The following is a 21,971-nucleotide window of genomic DNA, read 5'->3' as shown; positions in this document are numbered from 1 at the left end:
ATTCGCCTCGTTTTCATCCAGACCATCACGAAGGCCTCAACTTGTCTCCCTGTCCCTGTGTCTCAGTCTCGCGGGACACATGGGAGGGGGCGGGACACAGGCAGCGACCGGTGAAACGCCACACACGTGAAAAAAAAAAAAAGGAAAGAAAAATAAAGAGGCCAAAGTAAAGAGAAAGAGAAACACTGGAACGAAATGCTACGAACACTACAAACGCACGCAAAGCAAAACACCGAAGTTGCTCCTGTTGTTATTCTTCACTTGTGCTTTCTTAGTCATTCTGTTTCGGTTTTGTTTCTGTTTTCTGTTCCTGTCCGGCTGACCTTCTTTTGTCTTTCGCAGGCTTTTCTCTTTCTCATATTTTCTCTCTCTTTTTTTGTCACTCGCTATCTGAACAATGACTAATAAATACCCCTCACAGGTATATAAGTTCCAGTTAGATGAATTTATTGGCACAAGAATACAAAAATCTATCTCCACCGAAAAAAAAAATAAATAAAATAAAATAAAAAGGTGGACGAGGGCGGAAGAAGGGTACGAAGAAAAGTTACATAAGAGGTGGAAGAGGAAGAGGATGGTGTGTATGGGTCCACCGTGGTCTTTCCTACGCGAAATGAATGAATGGCTGAAAGCTAACCACCACCACCACCACCACCACCCCCAGCATGACCACCACTACCACCACGACCACCGCCGCTTCCCCTCCACTTCCACCGCCCACGTCGTTAAGAAATTCACTCTTGCTCTGCTTCAAACGGACACGGATGCAAAATTCACGCACACGAGGTTGAGATAAGAGAGGCGAGCGTGAGATTTGATTCGTGAGGAAAAAGGAGAAAAAAATCTTAAAACCACATCATTAAAACATTTCCTACGAAGCACCGAGTAGAAGAGAAAGACGAAAGAAGGACGAAAGAAGGAAGAAAAGAAGGACAGCAGGCGGGGCGAGGCGAGGAGAGAGAGAGAGAGTGTGAGTGTGACCCGGTACATTTTTTTTGTTTGCAGACTTAAAGGTCCTTCAAATGTCTAGCGGCGGCATGAGATCGATGGTAAGAATAATTCAGCTGTTTCTTGTAAGGTCACATGTAGACCGAAGGACGGCCCTGCGCATCTTACACGGCCGAGGGAGACCAATGGATCGGAAGAACTGGGACGGGAAGGAAAAGAGACGGGATGGGAGACAGGCTGACTGACATGTAGAGAAAAAGAAAAGGTCAGGGAACTTTAATAAAACAGCTTTCTTTCTTACTGCCACACACACACACACACACACACACACACACACACACACACACACAGAGAGAGAGAGAGAGAGAGAGAGAGAGAGAGAGAGAGAGAGAGAGAGAGAGAGAGAGAGAGAGAGAGAGAGAGAGAGAGAGAGAGAGAGAGAGAGAGAGAGAGAGAGAGAGAGAGAGAGAGAGAAGGAGGAGGGGGGTAACGTTTTCACGAGTCGCTAACTTATGACGCGAACCGAATATTAGCTCGAAACTTGAAAGATCATGTCACTTCCTATTGTCATCCATTCGACATGAGTTCGTCTCTTTATTTCTTCTTTTTCTTTTCTTTTTCTTACTTCATCTATTTTATTCTTTTCTTCTTGTATATATATGTCTCTCTCTCTCTCTCTCTCTCTCTCTCTCTCTCTCTCTCTCTCTCTCTCTCTCTCTCTCTCTCTCTCTCTCTCTCTCTCTCTCTCTCTCTTGGTATTTACCTACGTAAGACACGAAACATGCACACAGAATTATGCATAAGCTGCACACGCACACACACACACACACACACACACACACACACACACACACACACACACACACACACACATAACATCTCGAGTACCCATTCACTTGTAGACACAAAATGCATACCTGCGTACACACACACACACACACACACACACACACACACACACACACAAGCACCTGTAGTGTCGAATCTGATGGCACATATCCATAGGTATCGCCAGGTATCTTCAGGTCGTCCAGGTAACACCAGCACGACCCTGAACTATTGACTCCATTGCAAAATAATTCATGTAGGTGATCTATGACCTTCCACCACAACGACTATCACCACCACCACCACCACCACCCTCTCTCCTCCCTTGTTCTCTCGTTCTCTTGTCCTCCCCATTAATTCTTGCTCTCTTTAGTGTTGCTTCCATCCTGTTACTCTCAAATCCTCCTCCTCCTCCTCCTCCTCCTCCTCCTCCTCCTACTGTTTATTGTTCCTGTCATACCTTTCACAATCTCATTCGCTTTCTTACCCTCCATTAAGTCTTGCTCCTTCTCGTGTTGTTTCCTTTATACTGTTGCTGTTTATCCCTGCTCCTCCTTTTACTGTTTTTTTTTATATTCCCGCCATACGTTCCACTGTCTCACTCTCTTCTCTTTCTTGTCCTCCCTCAGCTATTGCCCCCTCCTTCAGCGTCACCATCTAGTGTTGCTTCCTTCATTCTGCTACTGTCTAATGTTACTCTGCTTCCTTTCCCTCTTAAATCTTCTACTGTTTTATCCTTCTCTTTCTTATCCCTGTCAAGTGTTTATCCCTTTGCCTCCTGTTCCCCTCAAGCCGTCCCATACATTATGCTCTTGTTAAGTTCTGTTTCCTTTGCCTCCCCTCATTCAATAAATCCTACTATCAACAGTACTCGTAAATGATTTCTTTCTTTTTCTTTATTCTATAGCTCGTTTTCTTTAGTATTATAGTTAGTGTAGTGCAGTTAAACCAAGCAGCTGCGTCATGGCATAAATGCTTGTTGTTGTTTGATATTAGCTTGGAACCATTTTGTTTCCCAATCACGTTCTATTCTGCTCCTTGTCATCTCTGGCCCCTCAAACCTTGTTAATCCCGCCTTGTGTACCTCTTGAGTGTAGTTCACTCTATCCTGATTCCGCTTCAAGACTTCCTCCGCCTCTTGTCTCACTCAAACTTTACCTCTTGTGCACAATCTATCTCAGATCTTACACCATCCTTCCTCTGTTTCCCTTAAGTCTAATTCACTCCCTCTTGTATCCTCTTCAAAATTTGACTGGCTTCACCTCTTGTCTCACTCAAACTTTACCTTATCTGCTCTCTATATCCCTTAAATCTTACTCCATCATCCCTCTGTCCACCTTAAACATATATAACTACATCATATACTCTATTGAAGACGGACTTTAATACTTCTCATTCCTTACTTTACCAACACTCGGCTGCCCTTGATTCATAGTCTGCAGCACACTTATCACCCTCATCAAGTGTTACGCACCCCACCCTCTGTTTCCCAAGGCGAGGTCACTAGACTACAGAGGTACACTTCTAGCCTCGCGTTCCCTCTGCTACCATCCCGCCCACCCCAGCCCCTGCCATCTATGACCCGGAAGAGGAACAAATGACATCCGAAAAGGTCACCAGTAAGAGGGCAGCGAGTACACGTTCTGAGTCAGTCTGGTTTGTAATTATTGATGTATAACCCACTAATTCTCTTTTATTTATTCTTTCAACCATAAATCATAAGTTTCCTGTGAGGCTTTCCATTAATTTGTTTTTCCCTCAAAATACACGCCGGAAAATAATTACCATCAGGGGCAGGTGAGGCAGGGTAAAGACAGGTGGGATAAAATCTAGAGAGAGAGAGAGAGAGAGAGAGAGAGAGAGAGAGAGAGAGAGAGAGAGAGAGAGAGAGAGAGAGAGAGAGAGAGAGAGAGAGAGAGAGAGAGAGAGAGAGAGAGAAGGTCTGCTACTAAACCTCATTATCATGTTACTTTGTGTCATAAATTCTTTTCTTATCAGTGTAAACGTTATTATGATAAGGCGAGGAAGTCCTGGTGGGGAAGGGAGGCAAGGATGAGAGGGAGAGGGAGGGAGAGGGAGGGAAAGAGAGGGAGGGAGGGAGGGAGGGAAGGACACACGGAGGTCAGAAAGGTTACGATGATAAAGAAAGTGTGGAAAGAGGCAGGTACATAGTGGAGGAAAAAGGTAAGGGACATAAATGGGTGGAGGAGCAGGATGGGTGGAAGAAGTGGATGGAAGAGGTGGGTGGATTGGTGGGTTATGGGGTGGAGGATGTTGGCTGAGCAGGTGGGCGGACTGATGGTTGGTGGAGGTGGGTGGAAGAGGTGGATGGAATAGGTGGGTGGACTGGTGGGTGGAACAAATGTGAGCAGGAGAGATGCTGAGGTCGAGGTATTCTTTCATGAATAAAGTCTGAAGGTCAACTGTGGAAGCGAACACTGACGACTAAAATATAAGTGTGCTCTCTCTCTCTCTCTCTCTCTCTCTCTCTCTCTCTCTCTCTCTCTCTCTCTCTCTCTCTCTCTCTCTCTCTCTCTCTCTCTCTCTACTTCCCCACGTAAAACCTAATCATGACCCACTAAAACTATCCCACACACATTCAAAGTACAATCCACTTACTTCACTTTCCCTCCCTTCTTCCTTCCCTCCTTCACTCCAAGTTACATCATCCTCACCCCTCCAGTGTCCCTGCTGCTTGAATTCCCTCCCAGCCTCGCCTCGCCTCACAGACTCCTCAGGTTCCATCGTCCTCCTTCACCCGCCCACACACTTGACAAGGCTGCAAAGTTTGGTCGCCCTGCACAAACCGCCATTACCCTTGCAGTCTACCTAACTTCACTCCACATGATACTCACACCTCCCCGCCATACTCATCTTACACTCCCTCCTTGCTCTCCCTTCCTCCCTCCCTCCCTTCCTCTCTCCTTGCATTAACTCCCTCGTCGCCTCTCAGTTTTCCTTTGCTCGTCCTTGACTTCTTCTTTCCTCCTTTCTTTTGTGTTTTGTATGTATTTTTCCATTTTAATCTGACTCTCTCATCTTCTTCCTCTTATTCCTTTGATTCTTTAACGTAGAAATTCAATTCCTATTCTTTCTTTCCTGTGCTTTGTGTCTTTTTTGTTTTCATTTTAATTTTACTCTCTTACCTTCTCTTCTTCCTTTGATTCTTCATCGTACAAACTCAAATCTTTGTCAAGCCCCTTCAGTGTTCTCCTTTTCGTTTTCTTTACCTCAGTTTTTTTTTTTTTTCATATTTCATTTTAGCTGACTCTTTCTCTTCTTTCTTCCATTACTTCCTTGATGCACTCTCTCAATTCACGCATCGCCTTGACCTCCTCCCATCACTTCCGTATTCCTCCCTCAGCCATCCTTCCTCCTCCTCAGTCTTATCTCTTAATCCCTAAGTTCACTTCCTCATCTCATTCGCAGATGCAGACCAAAGAGGAGGAAAAGGAAAACAGGATACAAAGAAAAAAATCGTAGATCTTACTTGAGGGAAAAATGTGAGGAAGAGGGAAGGAAGTGTCTTTCTCTCTCTCTCTCTCTCTCTCTCTCTCTCTCTCTCTCTCTCTCTCTCTCTCTCTCTCTCTCTCTCTCTCTCTCTCTCTCTCTCTCTCTCTCTCTCTCTCTCTCTCTCTCTCTCTCTCTCTCTCTCTCTCTCTCTCACCCACGTCCCGAGTTACATGGGGCCATTAGGGAAGGTCTCAACAAACTACTTAATTCCTAGTGAGGGAAGGTTATGCCCGCCTTTACCCGATGTTATGGCCCCTTGCAAGGAAGAGGGGAGGAAGGAAGGGAAGGAAGAGGGGAAGGAAGAAGGGAGGAAGAAGAGAGGAAGTAAGGATATCAAGGAGAGGAGGAGGAAAAGGAAAAGGATAGTAGGAACGGTCAGTAGAAGGAAGGGAAGTAGAGAAGAAGGGGAATAAGAAGAAAAATAATGATGGTATAAAAAATTGAAGTTGAGAAGGAAGAGAAAGAGGTGGAGGAGGAGGAGAAGGAAAACGAGGACTAGGAGGACCAGGGACAAAAGATGCAAACAAGAGACGAAAAAAAAAAAAACTTGGCACGGAAGGAGAAATGAGAATGGGAGATAAAAAAATGGAGGATACGTGTGTGTGTGTGAGGCAAACACGGTGGACACAGGCAAGAGGAGGACGCAGAGTAGATACTCGTACAGAGTAGTGGACAAGAAGGAAGGGCGGACAGGACACTCACCACTCTCCGGACCACACACTCGCGGGATGATCTCTAGCACGGAGCGGCAGGAAATGTCGTCATCACAGAGTTGTCGCGCCAGCAGGCAGTTCCTCACCCCTGCCACGCCTTCCCCTGCAACACAATAGAGGAAAACGTTAATTACTACTTACCACGAAGAAAAGTATTAGCTACTACTAGTACAGAGAGAAAGAAAATCATTAAATACTATTACTAAAGAGAAAACGTTTACTGCTGTTACTACTGCTACTACTACTACTACTACTACTACTACTACTACTATTACTACTACAGAAAAAACACATTAACACTACCAAAAAAAAAAAAAACTACCACTGAGAAAACATTAAATACTTCTCCCACAACAAAAGGGAAACGAGCAGCAGCAAGATGGGTACCGAGTCTCTGAAGTTCACGCTATGAGGAAAGATTAGAGAAGTTTCGGCTACTCAAGCTGGAGGAGAGACCGAAAAGGAGAAATCTGATTATAGTGTACAAATTGTGTGGGTGGGTCTGTGAGAGAGAGAGAGAGAGAGAGAGAGAGAGAGAGAGAGAGAGAGAGAGAGAGAGAGAGAGAGAGAGAGAGAGAGAGAGAGAGAGAGAGAGAGAGAGAGAGAGAGTACAATACTTCTGTCAACAATGAACAATACCACAACACCGTAAAAATCAGTGAGAGAAGAGGAGATAATGATGCAGAGAAACGCGAATAATTAGATAGAGTAATACGTCTGCTGAAAAGTATTATCAGCGACAGGTGTATATTAAGAGCAAAAATAAATTGAAAGCCTATATGAATAATTTGTTATGAAACGACACGGCATTACGAACTTGACCTAAATCTGCAAAGTACAGAAATATGTAAATTCAAACGGATAAATATGTATAAGTTAATACATGTACATACACACACACGCGCACAAATGGATGCCGTCACTGTTTTTCCTACACCCTCCCACCATCACCCATCCACACACATCCGCCTCAAAACACACATACACACACGTCACGAGGCAACAGTGGTTAAAAGTTTACGTGGGCAATACTCAGGGTAACTTTACACGCTTGGAAATCACTTACACTTTACGGGACCAGCGCTCACGTGTAATTTGAAGCAGCGCGCTGAAAATTCCCCTATGCGACACTGGAGGATATTTGCGAGTGTGGCGATGACTGGCGGGAGTGAGCGGCGGGGGAACGGTTCTCCTGCCTGACACTTTAGGGAAATAATTATGTTCATTGAAGTTTTACATTTGAATTAAACTTTGAGATTGACTGCTTTCCTTGACTGTTGTATATCCTCCTTCTTGCTCTTCGATGTTTTTATTTATTTATTCATTTTTACACGAAGACAGTTACATATTGATAAGTGGTTATGTTCATTCAAGTTTTATATCGGGATTAAATTTTGAAATTGTCTGCTTCCCACCGCTATCATATATTTTTGTTTTTTGTTCCTTAGTGATATTTTCTCTTTCTCTCTCTCTCTCTCTCTCTCTCTCTCTCTCTCTCTCTCTCTCTCTCTCTCTCTCTCTCTCTCTCTCTCTCTCTCTCTTACGCGAAGATTGTTACATTTTGCAGAGACCACATGATAAAACAGAACAAAAAGGCCGCTGATTGTCAACTCAGGAAAAAATAAAACAACACGTAATTAGCGAAAGGGAAAGATTAGTTTAGCTCTTAAGAAATCAATTATGTTCTTAAGAAAATAAATAAATAAAATAAATAAATTAATTAAGGAAATAAAAAAAGTTAATTTACGTTTAAGGAGAGGAAGTTTACAGTACATTTGTCCAAAAATTTGGTTAATAAAGAAGTACAGGATTAATTAGACTTAGTACAGTAAAAATAAATTTATATAAACTATTAGGACTAAATAAGTTAAAGAAAAGAGAATGGCCAACTTCACTCCAAAACCAGCAAGGCGTTAAAAGAAAAAAGAAACAAAAGTCAATTTGCATAAAGAATCAAGATAATTTAGTATAAGAATAGCGCGCGGTGAACCTAATTCCAAAATGACGAAGATTTATCTTGCAAAAAAGAAAAAAAAAAGAGACAACTGAAAAAAAGAGGAAAATTTATTTATTTCTAAGAATTGAAGATATTATACTGTAGCTTTAAATACAGGTAGTTTCACTCAGAAAACATCAACAGCAGCAACAGCAACAACAACATAAGCAACGAGAATCCAGTAAAAATTAAAACCAAGAGAGCTAAATTTATACAGAAAAAGGTCAGTCTGGGTGTCACAGCGTCATCCCTCTCTACCCGCAGGCTGCTCGTGACCCAGAGAGACTGAAACACAGACAAGTGCACTGGATGTCAGATTTAAACACTTTCAGGGGACTGCGGTAATAAACAACTAAACACATTCCTTCGTGTTTCCCAATGTTGCTTTTATTTCAGTGCACACTCTCACAACAAATATAATAATAATAATAAAAAAAAGTAAGTAGATAAACCAGCAAAAAAAAAAAAAAGATTAAGGGAGGAATATTCAACCACTCAAGTAAATAAATAACTAAATATGTTTCGCCATGTTTGCTGATGTTCCTTCCATTACAACGTTGACATCCACACACAAAGTATAACGAAAATAAACCTAAGTAAATAGACAGGTAAATGTATATTATCAAATCATTAAGATATATCGACTCTTCTCATGTCACACAAAGGCAAGAACATCAACTCATCATCGAACTTAATGAAAAAAAAAAAAAAGTATCTAATAAGACCCGCCTGCCATGTTCGCTGCAAACCTGAGGAAGAAAAAGTATATATTGCATACGTGTATATACATCCTGGTCGTCATTAGCATACAAATTCCTAAATTACTATGCAAATTCATGCCCCAAACACTATCTTCGCTACAATTAATGCCGGAGGAGGTGAGAAAGGAGGCGAGTGAGAAAGTGAGGCTGGGCGTGATGGAGACGGGAGGTGAGAAGGAAAGTGAAGGAACCAAAAAAAAAAAAAAAAAAAAAAAAAAAAAAAGTACTTAGAAAGAACCTGATTACAGCTGCTGCTACTATTAATATTAGTGATACTGTTTTTTTGCTATTATCATTATTACTACAGTGACTGCTATCACTACTGGTACTACTACTACTACTACTACTACTACCACCACAGTTACTCATTGCTTTCAGACTCAATATTTTAATTTCCTCACATGAGCTTCAAATATTCGTGACACATACACACACACACACACACACACACACACACACACACACACACACACACACACACACACACACACAAACGCGCGCCGCGCACAGCACAAATGAGTATATACGTTAGTGTACATACATATATATCATAACTATTTCAGGAGGTAATAATCAGCAGCAAAAACACCTAATAGAATTTGTATTTCCATCCCGCAATGAGATTCGCATCAAGCTGGACTGCAGACAAAGAAAACAAGCGCATGGCTTAATATAGTTATAATTATTTACCTTTTGATGCAACAGGAACCCAGCTCGGCAAACCATGTGTTCAACAATATCTTTTGGAAATAAAAGCTGGTCGACCTTGACCCCGAAGGTAGAGTGCTGCTCCATGAAATTTTGCGTTCTTTGAAATTTTGTCTTGAGTCTCACTGTGTATTCTCACAAAAGATTTTTTTTATCAGAGAAGTCTTTCCTGAGCCGTGGCTGAGAAGACACGTGGCAATGGAGCTCTTCAGGAGGTGCTAAGGAAATATCTCTTTGACCTCCACACACCAAGCCCAGACATGATTCGTCAGCAGCGTCAGGGCGGCTGCCATCAGGTTCCAGAGGTGCACCGAGCCATGAAGACCACCACCACCACCACTACCTTATTGCTCTTCTACACACACTTTACTTCCTCCCACGCATTGTACCCTCCTTAATCTTCTCACTTTCTTTTTTCCTCCTGCATCTTTCTCTTACCCTTAATCACCCCCTGCTTTCTCCTATCCCAGGAAATATGAGTGGCAAAGCTGGGGGGTGGGGAGAGAGCCTACTGGAGAGTAGGTCGGGGGGTTCAGGCGTTGGATGTAGAGGCAATGGGGTGCAAGGAGTAAATTTTGAGGTGTGGTTGGGATGTAAGAATATCGTACTGTAGGGGTCACGTGATAGGAAATGAAATGGGTGGAGAATCTTGGGGTGTTTCTTAGCGTGCTGCTGGTTAAGGTGACTGGGGTGTGGTAGGGTGATGGGATGAGGTGCGTTGTGGAAGAGACACAGAGCTCAGGAAAGGGGAAGTGATTTAAATGCTCCTTCTCTTTTTTCTTCCTTTTTCTCTTCATCCTTCTCTTTCTCTACCTCCTCCTCAATCTCCTAATATCAAAACTACTACTACTACTACAGTTACCAAAAATGAAGTGGGGGACGTGCTGGTAATGGATCCCCTTTTCCCTCCTTTTCCTCCTCTTTTTTCTCGCCTTCCTCGTCAACCTCATCCTATTCCTCCTTCAAATATCAAAAAGTACAGTTACCAAATATCAAACAATTTTCGCTACGCTGGAATAGGAATAAATAAATAAAAAAAGTAGCAAGAAAATCATAAACACTAGGATGAAAATATACAAACAAACCCTCTGAATCAGTCTGTGCATCTCGGCTCGTCTCACGGAAACACATAATGCTCCACTCCACACAGTAATTGATCCTTCACGGTAATAATGCACTTGAAAGCTGTCCGCGCCGGTCTCAGGATGTGCATTAATGTATTCGATTCCTGGCCTGCGAATGTTGGTTATAACTGTGTTTCCGAATTTGTCGTTATTGTTGTTGTTGTTGTTGTTGTTATTTTGCTTCTTGTTCTTATTATTATTAAAACTATTATCAGGGCACATTATTTATCTATGTTCATTCTGTGTTATCAAGTTTCATCATGTAGAAGAGGAGAGAGAGAGAGAGAGAGAGAGAGAGAGAGAGAGAGAGAGAGAGAGAGAGAGAGAGAGAGAGAGAGAGAGAGAGAGAGAGAGAGAGAGAGAGAGAGAGATTATGAAGCAGCATTATTATCTTGTTACATATGATGTTTGCTTGCGCGCGCGCGCGAGCGTGCGTACGTGTGTGTGTGTGTGTGTGTGTGTGTGTGTGTGTGTGTGTGTGTGTGTGTGTGTGTGTGTGTATGTGGCAGTGACATGTCCTTCTCTCCACACACAGCCGAGTTCTGGTGCACGAATCAATTGTTTTATTACAGAAGTTTTTGTTACCACCACCACCGCCACCATTACCATCATAATTATTACTACTACCACTACTATTGTTACTACTGCTACTACTACTACTACTACTACTACTACTACTACTACTACTACTACTACTACTATTACTACTACTTTACTACTACTACTACTACTACTACTACTACTACTACTACTACTACTACTACTACTACTACTATCATATGAAAATAATTGGATTTGTAACACGGAATAAAGACATCCTTGAGACTGTGGCCTCTACACGCAAAAGAGAGAGAGAGAGAGAGAGAGAGAGAGAGAGAGAGAGAGAGAGAGAGAGAGAGAGAGAGAGAGAGAGAGAGAGAGAGAGAGAGAGAGAGAGAGAGAGAGAGAGAGAGAGAGAGCACAAAAAAAAACAAGAAATTACCTATAAGAAAAACACCCACGAAAACTAAAGTGACAAAAAATAGATGAAAAGAAAGATCAGAAAAGAACAAAGAAGACCGAACAAAAGGCCACACTTAACACACCCGACAACCTCCACCCGACACGTGTAGCCAGTCTGCCTCTACTGGCCACGTGTGTCTCAGAAACGCCCCCGGGACTGGAACGTGACACAGGAGACAGCCGGTTGGAAAGAGAGAGAGAGAGAGAAAAAAAAAAAAAAACGGAGAGCATAAATATCACTTCTGGGCAACTGGAGCCTTCGTGACGCTTCCCTTATCGCCCTCGTCAGGCAGTAACGAGCGTGAGGGCGAGCTGAGGGGAAAGGATTACGACTTAATGCAGGGAATATAAAAGACATTATGAAAAAAAGTCAAAGAGGGGGTGGACAGAAATATGGAAATGTAGATGGAGAGGCAGAAAGGTAATAGATAGATGGATTAAACAGGTAGATAGACATGAATATATAGATAGATCGATAGATAGACGGACAGATAGAGAACTGAACAGAAAGCTTGTAGAGAGACGAGTTAGATGGATAGATGGATAGACAGATAGATGAGAGAGAGAGAGAGAGAGAGAGAGAGAGAGAGAGAGAGAGAGAGAGAGAGAGAGAGAGAGAGAGAGAGAGAGAGAGAGAGAGAGAGAGAGAGAGACCCAATAAAAACGAGAAGGGAAAACCCAAAACAATACGCCGCCATAATCCACCAAACTCGCATGACCCGACGTTTCAAAACACTACAATGACGATAATGAGAGGGCGGAGAGAGAGAGAGAGAGAGAGAGAGAGAGAGAGAGAGAGAGAGAGAGAGAGAGAGAGAGAGAGAGAGAGAGAGAGAGAGAGAGAGAGAGAGAGAGAGAGAGAGAGAGAGAGAGAGAGAGAGAGAGAGAGAAACAAAAAATACCTAAATACTCCTAAATATGCTCGCGGAAGCCCAGGTACAAAGTCACGAACACCTGCATTACACGGCAGGTGGGACAGGTGAGGCAGGTGAGACGGATCCCTTCACCTGGGAATTCCTGCGTGACGTTTGGGGAATGTGGGCGTGAATGGGGAAAGGGGGAGGGGGTGAGGAGGGGTACTATGTTGTCGGGGGTGGAGGGGGGACGACATGCGACCTGGTGATCCATCAAGGGCCAAGGAAGAAGAGGAGGAGGAGGAGGAGGAGGAGGAGGAGGAAGGGGATTTTGTCCTGCTGAGGTGGGGAAGGGAATCCAAGGTCAATCTCGTGTGTGTGTGTGTGTGTGTGTGTGTGTGTGTGTGTGTGTGTGTGTGTGTGTGTGTGTGTGTGTGTGTGTGTGTGTGTGTGTGTGTGTGTGTGTGTGTGTGTGTGTGTGTGTGTGTGTATACGAGACAGCTAAAAAAAAAAATAGATAAATAAAAAAGTGAGGGAGGGAGAAATCGCTGCATTGCCGGACGCTATTTCAAATTTTGCGAAAACAATGTCAAATAAATTAATGAACGCGAATAAAATGCAGTATTTCCTCGTTTTTAGTGCAGAATTTACAACCGTGTGATGGAATTCGTGTTTTTATGCAGCGGATCACACGTGGAGGGCGGGAAGGAGGGAGGGAGTGGGGTGGGAGGGAAGAAAGGAAGGAAGGGAAGGAAGGCAGGTGATGACAAAAGGAAGGAAGGTAGGAATTGAGGGAATGAATAAAGAAAGCAAAGCAAGGAAGGAGAAAGTGAAGGAACAAAGGAACAAAGTGGCGCAGAAAAAAAGGAAGAGAAGCGACGAGGAGGGGAAGGAACGAAGGAAGGAAGGAAGAAAAGGAAAGAAGCAAAGGAATAAAAATGAAAGGAAGGAAGGGAAGGAACAAAGAAGACAGTAAGGGAAGGGAATACATGAAGAAAAGAAAGGAAAAGAATGTACGGAAAGAAACGAAGGTAGGGAGGAGATAAAGGACGTGGGAAGGAAGAAATAAAAAAATACAAAGAGTAAGAGAGAGAGAGAGAGAGAGAGAGAGAGAGAGAGAGAGAGAGAGAGAGAGAGAGAGAGAGAGAGAGAGAGAGAGAGAGAGAGAGAGAGAGATACACCCACACACACAGACGTACCCTACTCCTTTATTCACACACACACACACACACACACACACACACACACACACACACACACACACACACACACACAGGCAAAAATACCTCCCCAGGTTTTCCATTTCTCCTTCTATTCCTCCCACGTACGAAAAAGAACCTCGTCTGTCTCGCAAACCTCCGTCTATTGCTTTGCGTGAAGGCAGACGGACAATCAGGTGTCAAGAGGAGGAACAACCGCTGAAGAAAATTAATCAAAATGTCCCTCACAGCGGCGTCTCTCCTCCTGGCGAAGAAAAGTCTTTTAGAGTGCCGTCAGGAGCCTCACTGGGACGCGTCACCGGCAGGCAGGCACCTCGCTCATGCCGCTCCACACATACCGCGGGAGGGGGAGCAGAGCGAAGGCAGCCGTCCGTCCCGGGAGGCGTGAAACGAAAACAATGTCGAAGCGTTTGGACCGAGATTCGAGCCGGGCCATGTTACAGGAGGTCAAGATTAAAGGTACGAATAGCTCTGTCTCTCTCTCTCTCTCTCTCTCTCTCTCTCTCTCTCTCTCTCTCTCTCTCTCTCTCTCACTTATCAGACTGCACTCAGGGCGTCTGTCTCGCTTAATGATCTCGCTTTCATTAAAGAAAAATGCAATTTCTCCTTCGAGAGCAAGTTTCCTCATGACGAAGACGATCCATCTGTGCATCAAAACACCAAAGAGAGAGAGAGAGAGAGAGAGAGAGAGAGAGAGAGAGAGAGAGAGAGAGAGAGAGAGAGAGAGAGAGAGAGAGAGAGTACACCATCGAAGCCATTCCATTGACGTTGTAAGCAATCAGAGATGATAGGCGATTGGAAGGGAGGATCAGGAAGGGTCGAGGTGTACTGTGCCGATGTGTAGCGCAGGGAATGAAATGCAGCGCCTCCGTACGTGTGGAAATAACAAGATAAATACTACTTGTTTCGTTGCCCTCGAGATTAATGATACAATTGATCTGGTTTGTAGGAGTGAGGTTTGTTTGAGGTGAGTTTGGGTATGGTTACCTTCATCTCTACAGTGAGTGTGTTTAGAGTATCGGTTTGGGGAAAAGAATTCACCTCTGTAATGATGATAATATGAAAGAATTTTTTTTTAAAAGCCCACTATACACGAATGAATAGACAGACAAAACATAGAAAGACAGGCAGAAAGACAGACACAGACAGACACAAACACAAGCAAACAGAAAGAAAGAAAGAGACACAAACACAAAGAGACAGAAAGACACAGACAGACGGATACAAACACAAACAGACAGACTGACTGACAAACAGACATCACAAACAAACTTATATACAGACAAACAGACAGACAGACAGACATACAAACATAAATAGAAAACCACACCAACACACACACACACACACACACACACACACACACACACACACACACACATATCTACCCTCACACCCACACTCAGCCACACGCCTAGACAAACACACAAAACCGGCAAAATTCAAACACTCTTGGCACGGATATTAGACGCTTACAGACAATCAGTGACGGCCAATAATCACAGATGCAAATAGCGCCTATCAAACATCACCTAATCAGACAGTCACGTGGAGAGCGGCTTGTCTTACGTACTTGTGGTCATCTGGTGCGGCGTGATGTTGAGCAATATGTGAAGAGCAAAGAGTACCTTGTGTATTATTGATATCTAGAGAGTGGGAGGAGAATGGAAGGGAACGATCAAGGAAAAAAAATAGGAGATAAAAAAAATTAGGAGAACGGAGATGAGAGAGAGAGAGAGAGAGAGAAATAGAGAGAGAGAGAGAGAGAGAGAGAGAGAGAGAGAGAGAGAGAGAGAGAGAGAGAGAGAGAGAGAGAGAGAGAGAGAGAGAGAGAGAGAGAGAGAGAGAGAGAGAGAGAGAGAGAGAGAGAGAGAGAGAGAGAGAGGGTTTTTACATTTAGAAAACGCAAACACCAGGAAAGAAAAACCACTTATGCAGTAAACTGAATGATCGCAAAAATAAATGATGCACGAACAATAAAAAAAAGAAAAAAAGAAAAGAACATAGAATAAAAATACACTAACAAAAAAGAAAAAAAGAAAAAAGATACATTCAACGCAGATCAAGCAAATAAGTGACGTTTCAGGACGCGTAAAAGTTTGGGACTCTCCCCTGAACGCGACAACTCACTCTTGTTTTTCTTCCAGCCGAATGAAGATAGAGGAGAGCAAGTGAGGATGTTAATGAGGAGAGCGAAGGGAAGTGAAGCAACCAATGAAAAAGGCAAACTATTGAGCAATCAGTGGCATTGAGGACACGGGAAGGGAAAGAAGGAAGCAAAAGGGAAGGAGAGGAGAGAGAGAGGGGAAAAGGAAAGGAAGGGAGGAAGGAAGGAGACGAGGGGAGAGGTAAGAAGACTAACGAGAAAATGTTCCGAAGCAAGACAATCAGCAGGGAAGGTGATTTGTCAAAGTGAATACAGACAGCCCACCAAACCTGCAACAATGGAAGTAAAAGCTACGTGTGTATGCCTTTCTGTTCAGCTATACAGGTAAGTAAATCAACCTGTACGTATATAAATACATGAATATAGGTCACTCATATCTCATGTATAAGAATGCCAGTATATGTACAAGTATACATAACACACATGACATGAGTTACGTGTAAAAATGAATCTATGTTGGAGCCGAATAAAAGAACCAAGACAAGTACAGAGAAACATAGTTATTACCAACCCATGTCCTGTGAGAGTAAAAGAAAGCTATAAACAACCACAACAAGGAGGTCATGTGAAGTTATAGCGAGAAAACACCATCAAGAGAACCAAGAACCAAATACGAACTCCACGAAAGCCAAACTTAGAGGGGACGGTCGATGGCCCTAGGTGGCGTTACTGTATCCCCGAAGGCAGTACACAGTAGGACATAATCACACGGGCAGTACACAAGGGATGGACGGACGGGTGGACCAAGAGGAAGAGGCACAGAGGGCATAACACCTCGGTTCAGTCGATGAAAGGAGAGTACTTGGAAGCTTGGTGGAGGGAGGTTTACAGCCTCGTAAAGTTGACGGGACAACGGGACAGCGACAGTGTTGGAATGAAGGACTGAAGGATTGAAAGGAATACATGGATAGATACATGGTGAGATAAATTGGTAGGTAAACATACAGAGAGACGGATAGGAAGAAAGAAAGAAATGGTAGATAGATAGCTAGATAGATAGACAGATAGATAAATAAACGGACAGAGAGACAGAGAGACAAATAGATAGATCGGTAAGTATATAGACAGATAAATACTAAAAAAAAAAAATAGAAAGTAAGTAGATAACCGGAGAGAGGAAGACAGACAGATGCACAGATGTATGAACAAACAAATAGTAAATATAGACAGACGTATAAAGACAAAAAGCAGCCAGGCAAACAGCAAACACACACACACAAACACACACACACACACACACACACACACCTATGCATTCATCAGTAGTACAATAACAGTAAACAACAACAATAAACAATAAAACAAATCTACGAACAACAGCGTATAAAAACTAGACATAAATAAACACACACAAAAAAATTCTTATTCTCGAAATACAAAAGATACACTAAAATTACAAGTACCAGTGATAAGTCAAGTGGCACGTACAAGGAGGAGATACATCAAGTCTAAAAACGTACAATTCCCTCCCTGTTAGAAGCACGGAAAGGGTTACGCCACTGACACGTGCTTGGGAGTGTTGGAGCAGTGAACCTTCAAAGGGAATATTGAAAAACATTTCGTGAAAGTTCATATTCCACACGAGTCAGGTTGTTGTTGTTGTTGTTCTTGGTACAAATTGCGTTCTTTTGTGAGTGTGGTTTTATAATACGTATGCTCTCTAGTTGCGCTGCTATTGTTACCTGCTGTACTCGTACTTTTATTTCTGTCATTGCCTTTCCCCATGCTGCTAATCATGCTATCACTGCTGCTACGGCTGCTACTATATACTATCGTTGTGTTTTGTAACTATTGCTTCTGTCACTACTACTACTACTACTACTACTACTACTATTACTACTACTACTACTACTACTACTACTACTACTACTACTACTACTACTACTACTATTACTACTACTACTACTACTACTACGACTACTACTACTACAACTACTGTTATTACTGTCGTTATTATTATTATTATCATTATTATTATTATTATTATCATTATTATTATTATTATTATTATTACTATTAACATTATCTAAGTAGTAGTAGTAGTAGTAGTAGTAGTAGTAGTAGTAGTAGTAGTAGTAGTAGTAGCAGCAGCAGCAGCAGCAGCAGCGAAAATAAAAGTAACATTGTAAGTTCAGTGATAGACATACACACATACACACACACACACACACACACACACACACACACACACACACACACACACACACACACACACACACACACACACACACACACACACACACACACACACACACACACACACACACACACACACACACACACACACACACACACACACACACACACACACACACACACACACACACACACACACACACACACACACACACACACACACACACACACACGAACTTACAGCCCACAAAGGGAAAAAAACACAACCAATCATACTATACAATATAATACATAATTGTTTTTCCCCCACATCTTTCCCTAAACGAGGAAGGAAAGAGCGGAACGCGGCAAGGAGGGAGCCAGCAAAATAACAAGGGAAATCAAGGGGGAAAAATATAACACTTTTTTTCGTCTCTCCAGTAGAATGGAAGGGAAAAAACAAGTGAGAGGCAACAAAACCTTTGATCTTTGGCCTGGTGTTGACGCTGCCGGAGGAAGGAAAGAAGGGACGGAGGGAGGGAGGAAGGGAGGAAAGGAGAGACGGGAGAGAGGGAGATGATGAGGTGGGAGGAAGAGAGGGAAAGGAAGGAAGAGCAGTGAGTAATGATGGCTGAGATTAGGTGGTAGTAATTAGTGTGCGTTTGTGTGTATGTAGGTTGGTATCGACACACACACACACACACACACACACACACACACACACACACACACACACACTGTACCTACGTTGGGCTTCGGCAAACGAACAATCTTCCCTTCTTTTCATCTCCTGATCCTCAAACTTCACTTTTCCACACCAAAGAGAAACTCACTTGTTCGTTCTGATAATTGGAAACTTGGACAACATCAAACTCATCTCTCTCTCTCTCTCTCTCTCTCTCTCTCTCTCTCTCTCTCTCTCTCTCTCTCTCTCTCTCTCTCTCTCTCTCTCTCTCTCTCTCTCTCTCTCTCTCTCTCTCTCTCTCTCTCTCTCTCTCTCTCTCTCTCTCTCTCTCTCTCTCTCTCTCTCTCTCTCTCTCTCTCTCTCTCTCTCTCTCTCTCTCTCTCGTATATAAATTTAAAACGCTACAAAGGTCATGAGACAAATAGTATATGACAAAGCCATCGCCAGCAGCAGCTAACAAATGACTCTAACGCTACGTCAGGTAATTACAGCGAAGCACCGAGGCGCACTCAGTCACGTGTCGAAGTGAAAAAATAAAAACAAAAACAGGTAAGGCTATATGGTAAGTTCATTAATTAATATGTCTCTCTGTATGCCCGACCATCTTTAATTGTTTGATCGGGTGTGTGTGTGTGTGTGTGTGTGTGTGTGTGTGTGTGTGTGTGTGTGATACTAGTCATGCATGTAAGTGTTTGTGATTACTATGCTATAAATGTTGGTGTGCGCATATACATACGTACATACATATATACATACACGCTGATATACATACTTGAATACTGTTAGAAAGGGACACACGTTCTCTCTCTCTCTCTCTCTCTCTCTCTCTCTCTCTCTCTCTCTCTCTCTCTCTCTCTCTCTCTCTCTCTCTCTCTCTCTCTCTCTCTCTCTCTCTCTCTTACACAAAGAAAAGGTACGTACCGACAAATTATTTCTTATTTATGACCTCTTTTACAGCAACGATAATAATGCACACAAAATTTTAAATGATTAAAAGAGAAAAATCGTACCTTTTTCATCATCAGCGCGGTACAAATGAGAACAAAATGACTCTTACACACACACACACACACACACACACACACACACACACACACACACACACACCATGCCATGTAGCTCGAAAGAAAAGGTGTAATAAAAGGAAGAGAAAAACTTAATTAACTTATGAATAAACAAGACTTAGACACGAGGATTGCGAGAACGAAATTGAGAGGCAGGGGATATAAAAGCTGAAAAAAAAAATGAAAGAAGTGACAGAGGAAGGAAGGTAGGAGGAAAGGGGGTAGGAGATGTTGAGGAAACAGTGGATAAAAAGTATGAAGAGGGTGGAGAGGAAAAACGAAGGAGCAAGGATGACCGGAGGAAAGGAAGAAGGAGTGAAGAAATCAAGTGGAAGCGAGTTTGGAGAGGGAAAAAAAGTGAGGAGGAAAGGGAAGAGGGGAAAATAACGAGGAAGGAATACATGGGAGATACAAGTAGAAAGAAAAGTGAAAGACGAAAGTTAATGATGGAAAGGGAGATGAAAGATTACAGTGGAAGAATACAAAAAGTAAAAGAAGAAAAAAGGAAACAAACAGGAAATGTAAAAGGGAAGTACAGATGCAAAGGGGAACTGGAAAAATTGAAGAGCGATATAGAAAAGAAACAAGAGCAAAATGAGGAAGATGGGAAGGGAAACAGGAAGGAGAAAAGGGTGACAATAAAATAAAAATAAAAATAACAGTAAATGAAGGGAGAAAGAAGGAGGAGCAGAAATAGAAAACTAGTTAAAAGGCTGGAAAATACGAAAACAAGAATAAAGGAAGGAACAAAGAAAGGGAAGGAAAGGAGAAGGAAGAGGAGGAGGAAATGAGGTTAGCGTGTTGTGTTTACGGAACTAATTATGGGAGAAAATCTGTCTCACTCTGGCTGTGACGTTTGGCTCAGGTCGATCTGAAGAGAGAGAGAGAGAGAGAGAGAGAGAGAGAGAGAGAGAGAGAGAGAGAGAGAGAGAGAGAGAGAGAGAGAGAGAGAGAGAGAGAGAGAGAGAGAGAGAGAGAGAGAGAGAGAGAAATTTAAGAAGTAAACGAAACATGGCGGGAGGAACACGTAGAGTTAGACAGCGAATAATAATTTCATAAAGTTTTGGCTGCATACAAATGGACCGTTTTCAGCACCTGGCCTAGTTTTCGGGCAAGGGTGTTATTATCTTTTATATCCACACCTCCTCATTTCTTTTCACTTTCTTTTTCTTATGCACGTATTTTTTCTATCCTTTAACCTATGTGTATACTGAAAATTAATAATATTGTGTGTGTGTGTGTGTGTGTGTGTGTGTGTGTGTGTTTCTCTGTCCGTCTGTCCGTCTGTCTCTCTTGGTTTTCATAGTGACGAGATTTCTCCCATTTTTCTTGTCTATTTTTATTTCTTTATTCGTCCAACTAAGGTTGATTATTATTTTAACATTATTATCAGTTTAACCTTGCTTTATATAATGACTTGGAATTATTTGCATTTCTCCCCTTACTTTTGGTTTTAAATTATGTTTCACTCTCTCTCTCTCTCTCTCTCTCTCTCTCTCTCTCTCTCTCTCTCTCTCTCTCTCTCTCTCTCTCTCTCTCTCTCTCTCTCTCTCTCTCTCTCTCTCTCTCTCTCTCTCTCTCTCTGTATTCAGTTCAATGTACATTACCCCAGCCACTCACTCATACCGATCACTTATCACTCATCAAAAACTCATTACATCCTTTTTACTGTCACGAATCTCTCCCATCGAGAGCTCTTCATTCCCCTTCCCGCAGTCCACTCCCTGTCATTATTGTATTATCCACCTGCATTTACCTGCTGGGGGAGGAGGAAGGTGCCGGAAAAGGTGACGCATGTTGCTTTCTATTATCCAGTGTACCATCTTTTCTCCCTCCTCCTACTCCTCCTCCTCCTCCTTGCGCTTGGTCTTGTCTATTTAAGTTCGAGTCACGCTTAGCACTTTGTAAAGCATGATCAAGGCGAGATATATGAGGCAAGGGTGGTTGTTGTGAAGCTTCCAAATCACTATGTTGCCTCCACTAAGAGTACGTGTTGAAAGTGTATGTATGCGTGTGTGTTATAATTATTGTGGTGGCTAGGGAGGGCGGGGGGTGGAAAGGAGGGAAGGAGGGAGGCAGGGAGGGAAGGGGGAGGGAGGGAGAGAGAGAGAGAGAGAGAGAGAGAGAGAGAGAGAGAGAGAGAGAGAGAGAGAGAGAGAGAGAGAGAGAGAGAGAGAGAGACCATAAATCACTGCGAAAAATCTCAAGTTACTATTTAAGCCAGGACTAAACTAATTATAATGTTACGATAATGAGGCGCTCCATGTGCACAA

General features: G+C 42.7%; 1 protein-coding gene across 1 annotated transcript in view; it reads right to left on the bottom strand.

Annotated features, from left to right (window-relative positions):
* The window catches only part of LOC135102557 (uncharacterized), a 145,601-nt gene that overhangs the window by 65,995 nt on the left and 57,635 nt on the right, over positions 1–21,971 (bottom strand). Inside the window, 1 exon segment of the mRNA XM_064007838.1 lies at positions 5,992–6,105. Within this exon segment, the coding sequence (XP_063863908.1) occupies positions 5,992–6,105 (114 nt within the window).

The sequence above is a fragment of the Scylla paramamosain genome, chromosome 8, assembly GCF_035594125.1.
Source record: "Scylla paramamosain isolate STU-SP2022 chromosome 8, ASM3559412v1, whole genome shotgun sequence".
Lineage (NCBI taxonomy): Eukaryota > Metazoa > Arthropoda > Malacostraca > Decapoda > Portunidae > Scylla > Scylla paramamosain.
Note: the sequence above shows the minus strand (reverse complement) of the source record. Positions and strands in the feature narration are given on the sequence as shown.